At 34.2% G+C, this 18,265-nt stretch overlaps 2 protein-coding genes across 2 annotated transcripts; both read right to left on the bottom strand.

Annotated features, from left to right (window-relative positions):
* Positions 1-602: 602 nt before the first annotated feature.
* Positions 603-2,055, bottom strand: LOC109147678 (AT-hook motif nuclear-localized protein 19-like). The gene has a single exon (XM_019295305.1). It carries the CDS (start codon positions 1,764-1,766, stop codon positions 909-911), a length of 858 nt encoding a protein of 285 aa, XP_019150850.1. The 5' UTR covers positions 1,767-2,055; the 3' UTR covers positions 603-908.
* A 13,504-nt stretch (positions 2,056-15,559) lies between these two features.
* Positions 15,560-17,142, bottom strand: LOC109148059 (rubisco accumulation factor 1.1, chloroplastic). Its single transcript, XM_019295809.1, has one exon. The coding sequence runs from the start codon at positions 17,054-17,056 to the stop codon at positions 15,701-15,703; it is 1,356 nt and encodes a 451-aa protein (XP_019151354.1). The 5' UTR covers positions 17,057-17,142; the 3' UTR covers positions 15,560-15,700.
* Between the last annotated feature and the right edge of the window lie 1,123 nt (positions 17,143-18,265).

Below are 18,265 nucleotides of genomic sequence, written 5' to 3'. Positions count from 1 at the left end.
TAACATGAAATTAGACAAATAAATATATTATATAACACACACACATATCACGAACACTTATATGGCTTCTGATTGAAGAAAATGATTGAAAATATTAAATTAATTTTTCTTGATTATTAAACTAAAGAAAACTACAACAAAAGTTATTATAACCAGGGATTTTTCACTCATCAATAATCTAAATAACCTATGGCAGATCTCAATCATTTTTCAGTGAGATGACATATTTAACCGAAAAGATGTTACCAAGAATCAAACTTATAAAGATAATTATACTCCACATACTCGATAATTACTTTTAGATCAGACTCAACTCAATCATTGTTAATTTCTAACTTGAACCATTGAACATACCTCAGATTTTGCTTATCCATTTTGAATGAGCCACAAAATAAAAAAAGTAGTGAATAAATTAAATGATATGATATCAAAGGAGTAAAACACTAATTAATTATATTATTATAAACTCATACATACATTACAATAACTTATTATATATTTATAAAGATTATTATTATTATTATTATTATTATTATTATTATTATTATTATTATTATTATTATTATTATTATTATAAATATAATTGAAACTCGAGAAGAATATGAGGTAGAAAAAGGTGCTAACTGATCGAGAATTATATAAGGTCGGATCCAAATCCAAGATAAATTATAGACATCATAATCATAATATAATAAAAAGCTTACAGTAATTCCTATCTTCATCCCCTCTCTTTTTTTCTTTTTTTCTTTTTTCAATTATCACATACAAACATATCATGTGAAGAAATTAAAACTAAGCTGCACTTCTCTCTATTTCTCACTCCCTTTGAGTTATTATTTATTGATTTATTAATTTATTATTAATATTATTATTTATTGTGATTATTATAATAAGCTAACCTCTTAGCACTAGTATGGAGGCCGGCCATGTGCCCAAGCAAATGCATCATGGTTCAACTGTCCACCATTTGGCAACATATTTGGAGGCAAATTATACACTCCCATGGATGGATCCCCCACACCTCCACCGCCCGCGCCGCCTTGTGCTCCTCCCATACCCGGTGGTGATCCACCGCCACCGAGCTGACCTTGACCGGCCCCGCCACCAGCTTCCTCCTCCTCAGCCTCCAGGGGTAGTCTTTCATATGTTGCGTTTGAAAACGTGGATGCTATGACCATGACCGGGCCGGAGGCGACGAGAGACCCGACCACGCTTCCTCCCACGACTCCGCCTTGCCCTCCGGCCAGGTAGATGGTGAGGCCGGTGGAGCCCGGAGGCGCGGGGCCCGGGAGGAACGCGCCGGTCAAGGAGAGAATCTCGAAGCGGCCGTGCAACGCCATGAGTGCCCCGGGGGCGGAGGGCTGCCTTAGGGTTACGTTGGTGACGGTGCCGCTGGCGCTCAGCACGCACACGCCTCTCTGGCGGCGGCGGGCGAACTGGGCTATGCTCTCCGCCACGTCGGCGCCGTTGGCCACCTCCATGACGTGGCTCCGCAGCGCGTTAGGGCTGTCCCTCGTCACGAAAATAGGCGGCTTCGGCTTGTTCTTCGACCCCGGCGGCCGCCCCCTCGGCCGCCGCGTCGTCGCCACTTCAATTGCACCCTCCCTCGGCTCGTCGCTGTTCTCCCTCTCGTCTTCCTCATCCCTCCCGCCGTCGTTCATGGATATCCCCAGATCTGGCTTCTTCAGCGCTGACGACCCGCCGGCCGATGATGACGTCTCAATCCCCGTTAAACCTACTTGGCCTGCCCACCATGGATTTGCCATGTTCACAAACAAGGCCAAATCTTAACACCTTAGATCTCTTTCTTCTATATATCAGAAAAAGATCCAATAATTATATTCAAGAAATAGAGATCCAAACAAAGGGTTTTTTGTTTTATTTTTACCACTACTACTTCTATAGGAAAAAGATGATATACACACACACATATATATAGCTACATATGTATACTGTATAGTATGTACTATGAATGAAACCACCAAACACAGAGCTAAACTTAGAGAGAAGGAAAGAAGAGAGAGAGAGAGAGAGAGAGAGGGGGAGAGAGATTAATGATAATTTTGAGAAGAATAAAGACTAGACTAAGGTTTTATGCTATTTTTTTCTGCATTAGGTTTTGGTTAGGGAGTGTTAGTTTAATTTGTGTGTCAAACTTCAAAGTTATTGGAGAGCCTTTCTTTTTCGATCTTTAGGTAAAAATTCAGCTTCCTTAGCCTCTGCTATATACATATATGACATATCGCAGTATGTATATATATAATATATGTTCCTGATTTTTTTTCATGTTTAACAAAAATAAAAAATTGACAGAAGAATTTTATTTAAATAAAGAAAGAAAAGGAAAATTTTCTTCACAATATATATATTGAGTAGAAATAATAAAAAATTTAAGATTAATTTCTCCGTATTATTTTATTTTTATAGTGAGTGAAAAAATAATTATTATATTAAACCTTCTCGTATGTAGATTATACTCCAATCTATTTTTAATTCATAATTCAAATACGAGGAAAAGAACACCAAAATTAAACAATTCTTAAACATGTATTCCCAAATTTTACTCGTGGCGGGCTTTAATAAGCTAATTTTTTCATGTGAGTCCCAATACATACAAGTGTCTACATTAAGGTTTTGTGTGTGTGTGAGTAAAAGTTGAGAGTAGAAAATGAAAGACACGTAGCATTTTCCAAAATTAAACTAGCTAATTACAGTAACACCAAGTCGCTAGCTAGACTCGCCCTCTAAGCCTCTACCGAATAGAGTGTTTTGTCACCCTTTTGGTCTTACCAAGTAACAAACATAATTAATCTTGGTGTGTGAGGTTCTATCTTGACTCAGTTAAAAATTGTAGCCAGACAAAAAATCTAAGCCTCATAAGACTTACACAATCGGTAGACAACAACTAACAAAATCCTTTCGAAGAATATATCATCCAAAATTTACTACTGTAAGAGCAACTACATTAGCGGCTCAAAATTGTCATATTTTTTGGCCAACAATAAGAAAGAAGGGGAGGAGACGGGGAGGGAAGAAAAAAAAAAAAGGCAAATAAAAAAAAGTAATGTTATTAACGTGCCTAGTGGGCAGTACTGTTTCGCATGACGCTGACCGGCATTTTTTTCTGTGTGGCCCACAAAAAATTCACTTCTAAACAATTTTTTTTCTATCTCCTAACCTCTCCTTCTATCTCACCAAAAAAAAAAAAAAAAAAAAAATCAAAACCCCCAACCAATCACAATAATTCACTTCTTGGTGAAGAGGGCAGTGGGAATATAGTCTTAGGTCGCAGGTGACCATGAGTTGATTTGCATCCTTAAACACGAGAAAGAACGTTTATGGTATATAACTTAAAGTCTTCAAAATATATATATATATATATATATATATATATATATATACACACACTAATGCAACTCCATATCCATTTTTCCAATGTGAGGCAAAGCTACCCCACAAAGCCTTTCTAACTCCATTTTTTCCAACTCAAACAAATATACTTTGAGAATCAATTTCTCATACAACAATTAATAACATATAATATATCAAATTAAACATCTCATTTAGGAGAATTCAAATCCACTTTAATCCAACTCAAATTAAAAGTAGCTAGATCCCCATTAAAAATTATACCACAAAATAACCACTTTAAATTTCGGATTGAATTTTTATCTTCCCTCGTTGATAATCAAGAATGGGAGACATGGAAAGTGTCTTGGAAATTAGGGTTTTTGTGGGTGTAGGGTCACGTGAGGGGTGAGGAACTAAACCTAAGTGGGATGCACGTTTGCTCTCTGCCCAGTGACACAGTGAGCATATGCTATGCATTACCGATCCATCAATTTATTTATTATTCTTCGACCATATAATAATTTAATTATATATTATATATAGTTTATACACATATAGTGCAACTATACGTTTATAAAACTGAGAAATATGCATAGACCATGGTTTTTATTTTAGTTTATTTAATTTTTACTTTAAAACTCTTTATTAAATTATTACATATCAGTAATTTGTGAGTACGTACATACGTAAATTATTAAAATATTAATTGTTCGCCAAAAAAATATTAACATTCACGTGAGTCTATGACAGTTGTTTTTAACTTGGTCAAACCGCGTATTATATTATACCGATGCAAATTAAATATAAATGTTGACATTTAGAAAACATATGGTAGATGCCCTAGGCATAACAGTATAAACTGCTTAGAGACAGGAGAAAGTTAATATAAAAATTAAAAATCCCCTATTATATTATTATATAAGAACAGTTCGTAGCAAAATTTCATTGTCCTGCACATCAATAATGTAAACCGGCAATTTTGTCATCACTTGTAGTTAATAAATGTTAAAAATTTGTACCTTAATTTAAAAGTTTCTACAAATTTGTTGGGCACCTCCCTTCTTTTGAAGGGTCAAATTCAGTATTATATCATCGAAATATACATGATACGGACTACTATACAATTATAAGGAAATAAAATTACGCTCTCACTATTAGTTTAGCTTTTGCCGTAATGGTAAGTGTTTTATTTTTAAGGATAATCTCAATCAAGATGGCAAAACATCTACGCTTGTAACTGCAAGGTCATGAGTTTGAATCATTGCCCCCTTATGATTTACGTGTTTGATTTTGACAAAAGTAAAAATATTTTGAATCAAAAATAACATTTTGTTTTCCCGATCAAGAAAGGAAACACCCAAAAGTAAGTTATTGAAACTCCGACACTTAGCTTATATTCACAAGGAAACCCGATCTATTATTGATGATGAATATAAGCTAAGTGTCGGGGTTTCAGTAACTTACTTTTGGGTATTCCCTTCTTGATCGGGAAAAAAATGTTAATTTTGATTCAAAATATTTTTACTTTGGAAAAATAGCACTTTTTTCCCCTGAGTTATATACTTATAGAACTTTTCCCCCCTAAGTTATATACTTATAGCACTTTTTTCCCCTGAATTATTTAAGTGACAATTTTTTACTATGAGATGTTAAATGGACATATTTACCCTTAAAATAAATATTCCATTTATTTTTCTTCTTCAACAAATAATGACCACGATTTGGTTCAAACCGAACAGACGCTATAGCAACCAAACTGAAATATTCCAATTACAATTTAGAATCGAAATCCGATATTTAGAGTTTATTTGAACCGGAACGGCCGGTTCATGTTCCGAACTGAAAAAAAAAAAAATAAAATACATTTATTGTTGAATTTAGACTATTTTAAAAATAAAAAATAAAATTTTAAAATAAAGTTTGAAGCAGCAGTTCAAACTGGATCCGGAATCCTGAACCCGCTGTTCAAAATCAAAACCAAATTGTGGTCATATATACTTAATGTGAGAATCATAATAAATGTAAAAAAGAACATACAATATTTGTAAATATTATAATTCTAATTTTAAACTAATGCTAGTAGTTGTTTCAATTCGAACCGCCAATTCACGGTTCAAGATCCAGTTTTTTTCGATTCTTGATTTTAATAAACTCAAATCCAAATATTGGGTTCTGATCTGAATCATAATCGAACCATGATCATCTCTACGTATAAGCAATAATTTGTTCGAGAAAGAAAAATAAATAAAATGTTACTTTAAGGGTAGAGATGTCAATTTAATACGGAGTATATCATGGAGAAAAATCGCCACTTTTAAAATAATTGAAGGGACTAATATGCTTACATGAATAATTCAGGGAGAAAATGTGCTATAACATATAATTCAGAGAAAAAAAAGTGTCATTTTCCCTTTTACTTTTTGTTATCATCAATAATAGATTTTTAATTAAAATAAATTTTAACTAAAAGTCGAACAAATCCAATAACAACCCATAAAAAAATGTCTTGAGAAATCAATTCAAAAATTAAATAAAGTCAGGAATATTATTGTATTGGATTCTTTTTAAAGAATCTAATTAATTTAATTTTCGCTTTTGAAAATTATAATAAGGCATAGGATATAGCGTTTTGTAAGCATGAAGCTTTGCATAATATTCTGCCTTAAAGACAAGCTAAGCGTCATCTTTTAGTCGCAAACATTTTCAATTATAATATATAAACTATTATATGTGGTTTTACTATACCGAAATATCCTTCATTAAAAAAAGAAAATTTAAAATATTTTCAGTCACAATATTAATTAGTACTATAAGCCGTATAGTACATGGTTTTACACTTTTACTATAGTAAAATATTTTTTTATTTTTTGATAATTCCATATTTTTCAATTTCGTCAAACTATATAAACTTACCCTAGTCTATGAAGTGATAAATTAAGCCAATATAATTTTGATCGATACTCAAAACTAAATTTTGAACTTATAAAATAAAAAATCGAACATTCACCTTATCGCCAGAAAACAAATCTTATTTGGGAGAAGAAAACAAATCTTATATGAAACTTTTCATTTATTAAACTAATGTCATAGGGCTATTATATAATAAAATATTATTCACTTCAAAACCTACTAGCTAGAAATCTAGAATCTTCTCATAATCCTTTAATCAATTTTTTTAATTAAACTTATAAAATTTACTTATTGTCCGATTAAAATAAATTATCCATTTACTAATTCCTTAAACCCAATAATATTATTAATTTAATACCAACAAAATCCAATTATACAAAGATTATATTATCCATACTTTTATTAAAATTAAAGAAAGGACATGAACTCTGTAAATAAATCACATGAAATAGTTTATTGTATTAAATATTTAGTGTATTTAAAAGAAGTGTTTTTTAATTTAATGTAAAATTTTTATTAATTTATGGAAAATGATATTCGTATTTTCGAGAGTATATTATATATAATTCTATCACATGATCGGTATTATTAATTGGCCTAAAATCAATGATTAGCCAATAGGAAACAAAATACAATAATTTGCGATGAAACGCTTACCAATTACGTCAAAAGCTATAACTAGTAGAATTTGACTCTACAAACTAACGCTCAACAATCCCCTAGCTAACCTGCTCTAGTACCGACTTATCACATCAAACACTATTACTATACTAAAAGTTATAACTAGTAATAAATGCACAAATTTATTTCAACTAGCGTTCATTTCGGCAGTAGGATGCTATACTTGGCCCTCCATATATACTTTCACGCAAAAAATACTATGTCATGGACAATAATATTTGCAACGTAATGACTTATCAAATTAAGTCTTAATTATTTATCTTAATTTTGCGTGACGAGACTGATGGTGTGGACGAGTTAAACTCTGTTTATGTGTAATAGCGTACAGATCAGATCACACACAAGAGGTAAACCAAACAGGAATATCATGTGCGACAATCTTAACCAAAAGAATATCTACGACAAAAATTCAAACTCGTTATGAACAAGTACGAGAATTATACTTCACCCACTTAGACATTCCTTTCAATTCGGGACTATTTGTCTTCATTTTATTGAGGAGGACGGTTGTTGCATTAATTAATATATGGCCGCTAGTCTGCTAGACATACTCAGTATATGGTTCAACAACTTATACAACTATTATATATACACATTAATATATTTTTTTGATCATTTAAAATGATATTTTATTTGTTGCACCTGAAAGTGTGAGTTTTGTAATCATAATAATTAAATAATATAGGGAGTGAATGGGTAAAATAACATAAAATAAAGCGTAATGATACTTTTAATAATGTTAGTTTCACAAAGTTCCAAACTAGCCTTTTAATGTATTATTAAATTTACAATTCTTAGTGTTTTTTTAAGTTACCGTAATAATATAGTACAGATTATTAATTTGGTCAATAATAATAATAATAATAATAATAATAATAATAATAATAATAATAATAATAATAATAATAATAATAATTTGTTCTAATCTAGTTTTATAATGGAATTAATTAAATTTAAGTATGTAGCTATAGGTGCAACAACCGATCCAGGACAAGAGAAGCCTTATTCGTGGTACAATTAAGGATATATAATTGCATAATTAATTATTAATTAGATTATCATTAATTGTGTCGTACATACCAACGCACTTCACGTTTGATTATATTATTGTGTTAGTTTGGAATTTTGAACCAATTTGAAAAGGGAAAAACTATTTTTAAAGTTATGTATATAAGGTCAAGGCAAAAAGTATATATTTATATAATTTTTTTTTTTCCTTTACAAATTTAGAGGTTAAGCTTTAACGTAACCAACATATTTCCTTCTACTTGTAAATATATTATTGGAATATTTCTTTCAGGTATTTAGTGTGGTCTTTGCATGTGTAAATCTTAAGTAGAAACGATATACATTCTTCAATAAATAGATGAAAGTGAAGTGATGAGCCAATGAAAACTTAAGACTTTAAATTAAACAAGAGTAAATACCCAAAATGGTCCCTCGACTATAGCTAAATTCACAAAATGGTCCTTGACTTTCAATTTTAACCAATTAAGTCTTTAACTTTGCAATTTTGACATGATTTGGTCCTCCATCTATTTGACCGTTTGTTGACCGTGATCGACGATCTCCAGAAGAACCTTCAGCTCTCGTCGGAGCACGTGGAGGCCTCCAGGATGATGTTGCACTGCTTCGGAATCCAAAGGGAGGATGAAGAAAGACGACCGAATTTGGTAGATTACTTTCGACAATGGATTCAAATGTAACAGTGCGGTCTGAAAATGCAACCGGAACCTTAAAAAAACGACGGTAGACCATGAATTACATATATATCCTCAAAAATCACAGTCAACAAACGGTCAAATAGATGGAGGACCAAATCGTGTCAAAATTACAAAGTTAAGGACTTAATTGGTTGAAATTGAAAGTCGATGACTAATTTGTGAATTTAGCTATAGTCGAGGGACCATTTTGGGTATTTACTCATTAAACAACATATTTCCTTCTACTTGCAAATGTATTATCGAAGTATTTTTTTCGGTATTCATTGTTGTCCTGACAAGTATAAATATTAAATAGGAACGATATAAATTTTTCAATAAATTAATAAAATTGGAGTAATGAGTCAATAAAAAGTTAGACTTTAACTAACATATTTCCCTCTACTTGCAAATGTATTATTGGAGTATTTCTTTAATTTTGATATTCAGTGTTGTAATCTGTGTAAGTATAAATCTTAAATACAAAATGATATAATTTTTCAATAAGTGTAATGAAATTGGAGGGATGAGCTAAATTGAAAAGTTAGGTTTTAGCCAACATATTTCTTTCTACTTGACAATATATTATTGGAGTATTTGTTTTAATATTCAGTTTCGTCTTTGCAGGTATAAATTTTAAATAGAAATGATATAATTTTTCAATAAATATAATGAAACTACAGTGATGAGCTGATGAAAAGTAAGGCTCTAACTAGCATATTTCCTTCTACTTGCAAAAGTAATATTTGAGTATTTCTTTTGATATTCCATTTTGTCGTCTTTGTAGTTATAAATCTTAAATAACAAAAATATAATTTTCAATAAATTTAATAAAATTGGAGTAATGAGTAATTGAATAGGTGAAATGTTAGGCTTTAACCAACATATTTCCTTCTACTTGAAAAAGTATTATTGGAGTATTTGTTTCGATATTCAGTGTCATCTTTGCATATATAAATCTTAAATAGAAAGGATATGATTTTTCAATAAATTTAATGAAACTAGAGTGATGAGCCAATGAAAAGTTAGGCTTTAATTAACCAACATATTTTCTTCTACTTGCAAAAGTACTACTAGAGTATTCATTTCTGGATGACGAGGGAACCCCACCATCTTTTCGAGTGTGAGTAAACTCTGCCTTGTGACCCTGGCCGGCAAAGGACCACAATGAAGTAGGTTATCCATAACTAACTAGCTCAAATAAAGGGGGCAAAGATTCGTACTCGTGACCTTGTGATTACAAGTGTGGATCTCTTATTATGGAGTTATCCCCTACTGGAGTATTTATTTCGATATTCAACTTTGTCGTCTTTGTAAGTACAAATCTTGAATAAAGAATATATAATTTTTCAATAAATTTAATAAAACTAGAGTGATGAGTAGGCCGGTGAAATGTTAGGCTTTAACCAACATATTTACTTCTACTTCAAAAGTATTGTTGAAGTATTCTTTCGATATTCGGTATTGATGGGGATATGAATTGTGGGCTAGATTTACCGGGCTTGCGGATTGGTCTGGGGATACAAGTCAAAGGAGGTGGAGGGTCAAGGAAAGAGTGGTGGGGCGACCCAACATGGGGATACCGTCGGCCATCGCCAGTCGGCCGGGAGGGGTCGCTAGCTGGGGCGTGGCCCCCGCCGGCGGGTGCTTGTCCCACGCCCCTAAGCGTCCCCGTTTCCGGAGGCGGTGCGGCGCGACGGTGCGAATGGGGGGTGCTAAGAGCTAACGGTTGGGGCGCTGACCCGCGTCGTCTGGTGAGTGCCTCGCGCCCCCGTTTCCGGAGGTGGTGCGGTTGGAGTGGTGCGGCTGGTATGATGCGTGGGCCTATGGACGTGGGACACATGCAAGATGGTGAGGAAGGCAGGTCGGAAGCCGTACACGTGGACGGTGCAGTGGTAAGGGGTTTTGCTATAAATAGGAGTGCTTTGTCTTTCCCTAGGGCATCACGATCTAAACACTACAGGCATCTTGGCTTAGCGGTATCTGGTCTGCACTATCAATCCAATCACTTGGCTTGGGTTTGAGTCTTGTTAGTTATGTTGTTACTTTTAGTCCATTCTGAGGGCCATAGTCTCTGCCTCGGACTTTAATAATACTATTTTCCTACTCCGTTCTATATTATTAACCATAAGATATGATTAACTATAAATCTTAAATAGAAACAATATGAATTTTTCAATAAATTAATGAAATTGGAATGGTGAGCAAATAAAAAGTTAAACTTTAACCAACATATTTCCTTCCACTTGCAAAAGTATTATTGTAGTATTTCTTCCCATATTAATTAAGTGTACGTTATCCTCTTTGAATTAAAATCCTTAATAAAAAGGATATAGTTTTTCAATAAATTTAATGAAATTGGAATGATGAGCTTATGACATCTAAACTTAAGATACATTTATTATTGATCGAAAAAGACACAAACATCTTGCACCCGACTTTAAACAATATTTAAAAAGAGACATATTTAGTTGGCCTAATGATGCACCTTTGCACTTTCATCCCTAATTGAGCTTCACATAAGCCACTTTTTTCCTTTTTCCTATGTTAATCCATAATCTTGCATATGCTCTGAAAAAATAATACTATGTGGTAGCTCACCCCGCCTTTTGTACTAAGGAAAAGAAAGGGAAATTAAAAAAATAAAATGGTAATGATGACACCAATTCTTTTTCTTAATTTTTTATGATGGCGGAAATCTGCAGTTATTACTCAAAAATATATATTGGGTAAATTTTATTCGTATGTAATAATTAATAAATTACACAAGAAATGTAAATAATACTAGAAAGATTTGGTGTGACGAACTCAGCTGAGATGATATTAATAAAATCAAAACATTCTAGTCCGAGAATCATATTCTGTCAAATTTTATGATTTCTTGATTATTTTTTCGTTGCGTAATTATGCATTTTTGTTTTTCTTAATGATCGAACTTTTTTAGTTCGATTTTATACTGCAATTTCATCATTATCTATAATGTTTACCTTGTAACACGATAACAAATTTTTTTCTTTTCATTCATATTGGGTGCCCATGATTAGTTGATCACAGTTTAAAATCGTATTCTAGTAAATATGTAAAAGTCCTTATCCCATTATATTTTTACTTTGTTGTTGTCGTCGTCGACATTATGTCTTGCACACTTGGCAATATTATCATTATTATCATACAATAATAATATATTAATCATATCATTCTTATCAAGGTAGTAACTCTTCATTTCATAATTGTTAGTCCACAATAAACAAAATATATAGCTTATAATAAAGCATTTTCCTTTCCTTAATTTGGAGCTATAACATTAATTGAAAATTGTTGGGGCCTCCTTCCAAATGCTATGAACTACAACTTGAAAAGAAAAAGAAGATAACTAGCTAAAAAATCATGAAACTTGAACATTGATGATCCATGAAAATAAAAGGGAAAAATAAAAATAGCTATTTCATATGAAAAATGTTTTTATTTTTATTTTTATTTATTTTAAGTACAACTCTTAAGATTTTTTTAAATGTAGATGAATAAACAACATGTTTTTCAATTTTTCATCAATGGACTGGGGAGGGATACCCAGACTTAAAAATGATGTGCTCACACTTCTTAGATTTAGAAACACCAAACTCACCATATCATTAAGAAAAAGTTGTCAAAGGGACACAAAAGTCTTCAAGAACCTGTGATCTTCAAGCATATATGTAGAAGTCATGTATTTAAAAGAAAGTTTGTTACAATGTTTTGCTCTCTATAAATGTAATTTAACTTAATCTTTGATTGACATTTCAATTATACTTTACACATCTCCAACAAATTTAACAAAGGTCTTCAAGGAAGAACACCCTTCATTAACCATGTACCATCCATCCTCTTGATCAAATCATTGTTCCCAAAAGGTTAAATCCACAACCCCAAGAGCCCCCCACGTCCCGGCCGGACAAAGCATCAATGAGGATGTAAATCATGGTAACTCAGGTGAACACAAAGACTAGACCTTTGCTTACTGCGCACAAGGAGCCCCTCACTTTGAGAGGTTGTTCCCACACTGCCGCTGGTGAGACTCGATTCAGAGTCATTGTTCCCAAACATCACCCATGTGACCAATTGGGCATTCTCTTCAAATCATATTCAATCTTAATGCAACATCGCCCTTTCGCCAAACAAGTACTTATAGGCATTTATAAGGTCCAAACAAGTTGGTGGCCTTAGTGTTGGGTGGCGACTTGAAAAGCCGAAATCGATATTCTGTCACTGAAATATGATGCTAATTGCAATATAAGTATAAAGAAATAAAGTTGCGTCTTCTTTATTAGTTACAACTTTTGACATAGTGATAAAAGTTGATGAACATTGTGTGCACCAACGCGGTCTAACAACCATTTTTTTTTTTTTTTTTAATATTGATTTTCTCACTTTTGCTTGACACTTTAAACTTGACAAAAAAAACATATTTGAGTTCAACCACTATGATGGTTCTCAAGACTTGTAACAATCTCACCAAGCTTTCTCTGTATCCCTTGTCATGTCTTTGATATCATTCCTCCCATTTAAAAATTTACTTTGGAGAGTTATTTAAACTTTTAAAGAAATTATAAAAAATGGAGAATATTTTTGTATTGTTTTCATTCGATTTTTTAAAAAAAAAAAAAAAAAAAAGAGTTTAAAACTCTATTTTTTTCAAACAAAAAAAATAATAATTCCAAACAGTCTCTGTTTCTTACATATGCCGTTCGGGCCCGCCCAGCAAAGCCAAAACCCTAGTCGCTGCTCTCGCTCGGAACTTCCATTGCTTCTTAAAGGTGCGTTCTTCTCTCCCTCCATTCTATTTACCTTATCGCTGTATGCTTCGAACTGTTTATTTCAGTTAAAATCCAGAAAAAGAATGAAGCACATATCGAAGGCTTGATGGGTAATCGAAACCCTATGGAGCTCATGTATTGTGCAATATTAATATATAGATGTCATCCATATTTTCATTCCAATTGATGAATGCTTTTCTATATCTCAAGTGGATTCAGTATGGTATGAACAGTTATCTATGTTTCTAGATACAGAAAATTGAAAAAATTGGGGATATTTTACACATTTGGTGATTGTTTATTGATTAGTTGAAGCGCATATAGAAGGCTTGGTGGGTGATTGAAACCCTATGGAGCTCATGTATTGTGCAATATGAAATAGATTTTGTACTCGTATTAAGTCCGCTTGATGAGCATTTCTCACGAGGATTTGTTATGGAATCAACATTTTCTCTGATTCTAGGTACAGAAGTTGTTGGGAGATTTTTGAAATTTTTGCCAGGTTATAGAAAAGGATTGAAAATGAAGCATATATCGAAGGCTTGATTGGTGATTGAAACCCTGTGGAGCTCATGTATTGTGCAATATGAAATAGATTTTGTCTGCTATTAAGTCTGCTTGATGAGCATTTCTCAAGTGGATTTGTTATGGAATCAACATTTTCTCTGATTCTGGCTAGGTACAGATGTAGTTGGGAGATTTTTGAAATTTTTGCCAGGTTATATATTGTTAATTGCTTGGTTATAGAAAAGGATAGAAAATGAAGCATATATTGAAGGCTTCATTGGTGATTGAAACCCTGTGGAGCTCATGTATTGTGCAATATGGAATAGATTTTGTCCGTATTAAGTCCACTTGATGAGCATTTCTCAATAGGATTTGTTATGGAATCAACATTTTCTCTGATTCTGGCTAGGTACAGATGTAGTTGGGAGATTTTTGAAATTTTTGCCAGGTTATCTATTTTTAATTGCTTGGTTATAGAAAAGGATAGAAAATGAAGCATATATCGAAGGCTTGATTGGTGATTTAAACCCTGTGGAGCTCATATATTGTGCAATATGAAATAGATTTTGTCCGTATTAAGTCCGCTTGATGAGCATTTAGCAAGAGGATTTGTTTTGGAATCAACATTTTCTCTGATTCTAGGTACAGAAGTTGTTGGGAGATTTTTGAATTTTTTTCCAGGTTATCTATTGTTAATCGCTTAGTTATAGAAAAGTCTAGAAAATGAAGCATATATCGAAGGCTTGATTGGTGATTTAAACCCTGTGGAGCTCATGTATTGTGCAATATAAAAATGATATCATCCATATTTAAAGTCCACTTGATGATCAATTTTCAATTTCTCAAGAGGATTCTTTATGGAATGAACATTTTTCTGTCTCTAGGTAAGGGATTGTTGAAGCAGACTTTTGAATATGTTACCATTCTAGGCATTGCGGCTTATTTGCACTTAGGTTAATCTGATTTAAACTTCCAATGTGTGTCTTTTTTTTTTCTTATAATTTTTTCTGGCTGCTTTAAACTCCTTCAAACCCCCCCCCCCCCCCCCCCCCCCCCCCAAAAATAAAAAAATAAAAAAATAAAAATTAGGCTCTTGTTTGGCAACCATTGAGAAAATCAGTACTTATTGGATGTATCTAATTTCCCTGTTTCAAGAATTGATGTAGGAGCAATTTTACTACCGAAATCCCTTTCTATGTTTTTATTAGGTTCAGGTTGTCTTATTCCGCTTAGGGAGAGATTGATTGTTGTTGGTTGCAGCTTCTGTTTTCCAATGGATGCTGGAGGTAATGGCAGATGGCATACTGAAATCTGGGATGACAGCAGGGCAATGGAGAACCTTAGCCTACCTAGACTACACAATTGAAGCTGCAGTGTCAACTTGTGGTATATGAAGTTATTGTTATATATATATACACACACAGGGGTGGGGGGCAACTGCCCTCATTGTAGATCCGCCCCTGAACTTTTCTTGATAAGGTGCCATATGATGCTTAGAACTACTTTTCTATCAAATAGTCATCCAGTTTGTGCATGGCCCGCCACAGCCAAAGTTATTGTACCAATTCACTCTTGCAATTTAAAGCTTATTTGGAATCTTATGCATAGTGAAAAAAAAAATTGCAAATATTTGGGTTTTTCATTTGAAACTCTACATTCAAGTTTGAAACTGAAAATGCTGGTACTATCAGTGCAGATTGCAGATTGAATTGATCAAAAGTTGCTACCTTTGTAAGGTAGGAGTATTGTATCTATCTATTAATCCCAGTCTTCATCACTCAATTCATCATTCTCTTCTCTAGGTGGCCTAACAATCAAAACCACCATTCCCAAACTCTCTGTAACCCCCTTCTCTTTCAATTTTGATCCTCTCTCCACCTTTAGCTCCTCCTCCATCACACTTCCATTTCCACCACCTCCGGCCACCAAGTAGAAGCCCTCGTCCACCGCCACCTCTTTCCTCTGCCTATCAGTCACTACCAGAATGGATTCTGACTTGTTCTTCTGGCTCTCCCTCCAGGGTAAAGTGCGCCCATCCTTGAATGTCACTGCAACTCCGCCTCTCTCTAGTGCAGCTATGGGTTGCCATCCTGGTAAAACCACCCACCGCCGCCACTCCTTCTCTGCCTCCACTATGCCGAAGTTGCCTGTGCCTTCACAGTTCCATGGTGCAGCCTCCACCTCGGTGGCCTCCGCCTTGCTAACCGGCAAGACCACCACGACAGTCGACTCTGCCAGCTCCCCCCGTTGCATTCTCACCAATGGCACGGTTACAACTTCGTCCACAACGGCTTCTTTCACCTCTGCCTTCCCTTCCAACTCCTCCTCCAGTAAAAGCTTGGCTGCCTCGGACACGACGAACTCCAGCCCTTTGTGCAGAGACTGCCGCCACAGATCCTCCGCAGCTGCTGATTGATACTCCAGCGCCAGCCTGAAGTAACTGAACGCCAGGCAATCCCCCGGGGAATTCGCATCAAATGCCGCCCACCCCCGGTCACCGCGCCTCATCGGGAAATCCTTCATTGCCCTAGCCAATGTCTCCGATTGCTTGGCGTCGAAATTGTTCCCCACCAGGAAACCCGCGGCCGCGACCCGCTGCTCGGCGCTGAGGATGCGAATCTCATAGAGCAACTCCGCGCCGCCCCTGTCGAAAAAGTCAAGCGTCTCCGCATCAATCTCGGAATGCACAAGAGAGTCCCGCACCTGGGCAGCCACCACGATGCGGTTCTGCTCCACGCCTGAGATTCCAGTGATTTCCTCGAGCGTGGACGGCGTGAATCCCTCCCGGATGAAGGACGTAATGAGAGGAGCAAATTCGAACCACAGGCCAAGCCGGTTGGAAAGAACTTCAAGCCTTTCACTGGTGTCTAGATTGCGGAACTTTGAAGGCAACGGAGAAGGAGGCGGCCTGAAAGGCTGGTAGACCTGCTTTTGGTCGGACGAAAGTCTTTGGCCGGAGGAGGAAGGTGGGATGATGAGTGCGGAGATGGGCCTTGGCGAGGGAATGGGCTTGTGGAAGACGGAGGAGCTGGGTGGCGCGTGGAAGGAAGGGAGGAAGGCGGTGGTGAGAGACGGCGGTTTGGGAGTGGCCGTATTTAGAGTTAGAGAAAGCATGGTGTTTACTGTTTGAGGTAGTGAAGTTTGAGAAGAAACAGAAGCTTATCTATCTATCTCTTCAGCTCTCTGATATTTTGAAAGTGGGCCCAACTCCCAAGGATGATGACTTTATTTCGATCTGTAGTCATCGTAATGGGTCGGATTTTGACCCGACTTCAATCTCATTTCTCCTACTATTTATCATTTTACAGTATCATACTTTGGATATTCGATAGTTATGCCATGGATCCTGGTCCACCTTGCATGGTGGATTCGGGTTAAAATACACAATTTATATACTAAATGTTCACAATTCAAATTGTGAACATTTAGAATATATAAAATTGTAAATATTCAAACGTAAATTATAAATATTTAGTATATAATAATTGTGAACTCTTAGTATATAAATTGTGTATTTTTAGACTCAAATTTATAGAATAATTTGCCTTTAACATTTTTACCAAATTATACTATGGACCATGTTCCATACTGTAATGTAGACTATGAATAATTATTTATTTTTAGTATATTAAATATTCATTTTTTTATCATATATATCTAAAAATAAACTTTTAGTACGGAGTATATATAAAAAAAAAATTTAATGTATTAAAAATGAATTTTTAGTATATTAAAAATAAATCTTTTGTTAATAATACAAGATAAACCATTGACTACAAAAAGCTTAGTTTTGTAAAAAAAAAAATTGCAAAAAAAAAACCTCTTCCCATTTGTGTAACCTCACCACATCTTTTCACCTCCAAAAATCACAAATGTAATTGTTCTAAAGGTATTCTTTAAGGTACTGAAGGTTTATTATATATTATCAAATTATAAATTTTCAGTACACAAATAATGTACATTCAGTATTAGTTGGGATTGCCTAGGGAATTGGTGCACCTTCTATTCTTTGCGATTTCAAACTCTAAAATTTTAAATGCAATTCTGAAACAGGTGTTCAAGTTGGTAAAGTATACTTTTTGAACCTTCAAGTTATGGATTCAATTAATCAATTCTTGCTAATTTTTGGTTGAACCCATTGCATATGGTATTCTTATTATAGTTTACATTACTTATATGGTTTATATGAATTCAGAGTTTACTTAATATATACTTTTAAGTAATGGTTGTGAATTTTTCTTAGTAGTAGTATCTACTACTACTAATACTTACTAATAATAATAATAATAATAATAATAATAATAATAATATAATGCATCTTTA

The sequence above is a fragment of the Ipomoea nil genome, unplaced genomic scaffold (assembly GCF_001879475.1).
Source record: "Ipomoea nil cultivar Tokyo-kokei standard unplaced genomic scaffold, Asagao_1.1 scaffold2036, whole genome shotgun sequence".
Lineage (NCBI taxonomy): Eukaryota > Viridiplantae > Streptophyta > Magnoliopsida > Solanales > Convolvulaceae > Ipomoea > Ipomoea nil.
The sequence above is the reverse complement of the archived record's forward strand: the minus strand, read 5'-3'. Positions and strand labels throughout refer to the sequence as shown.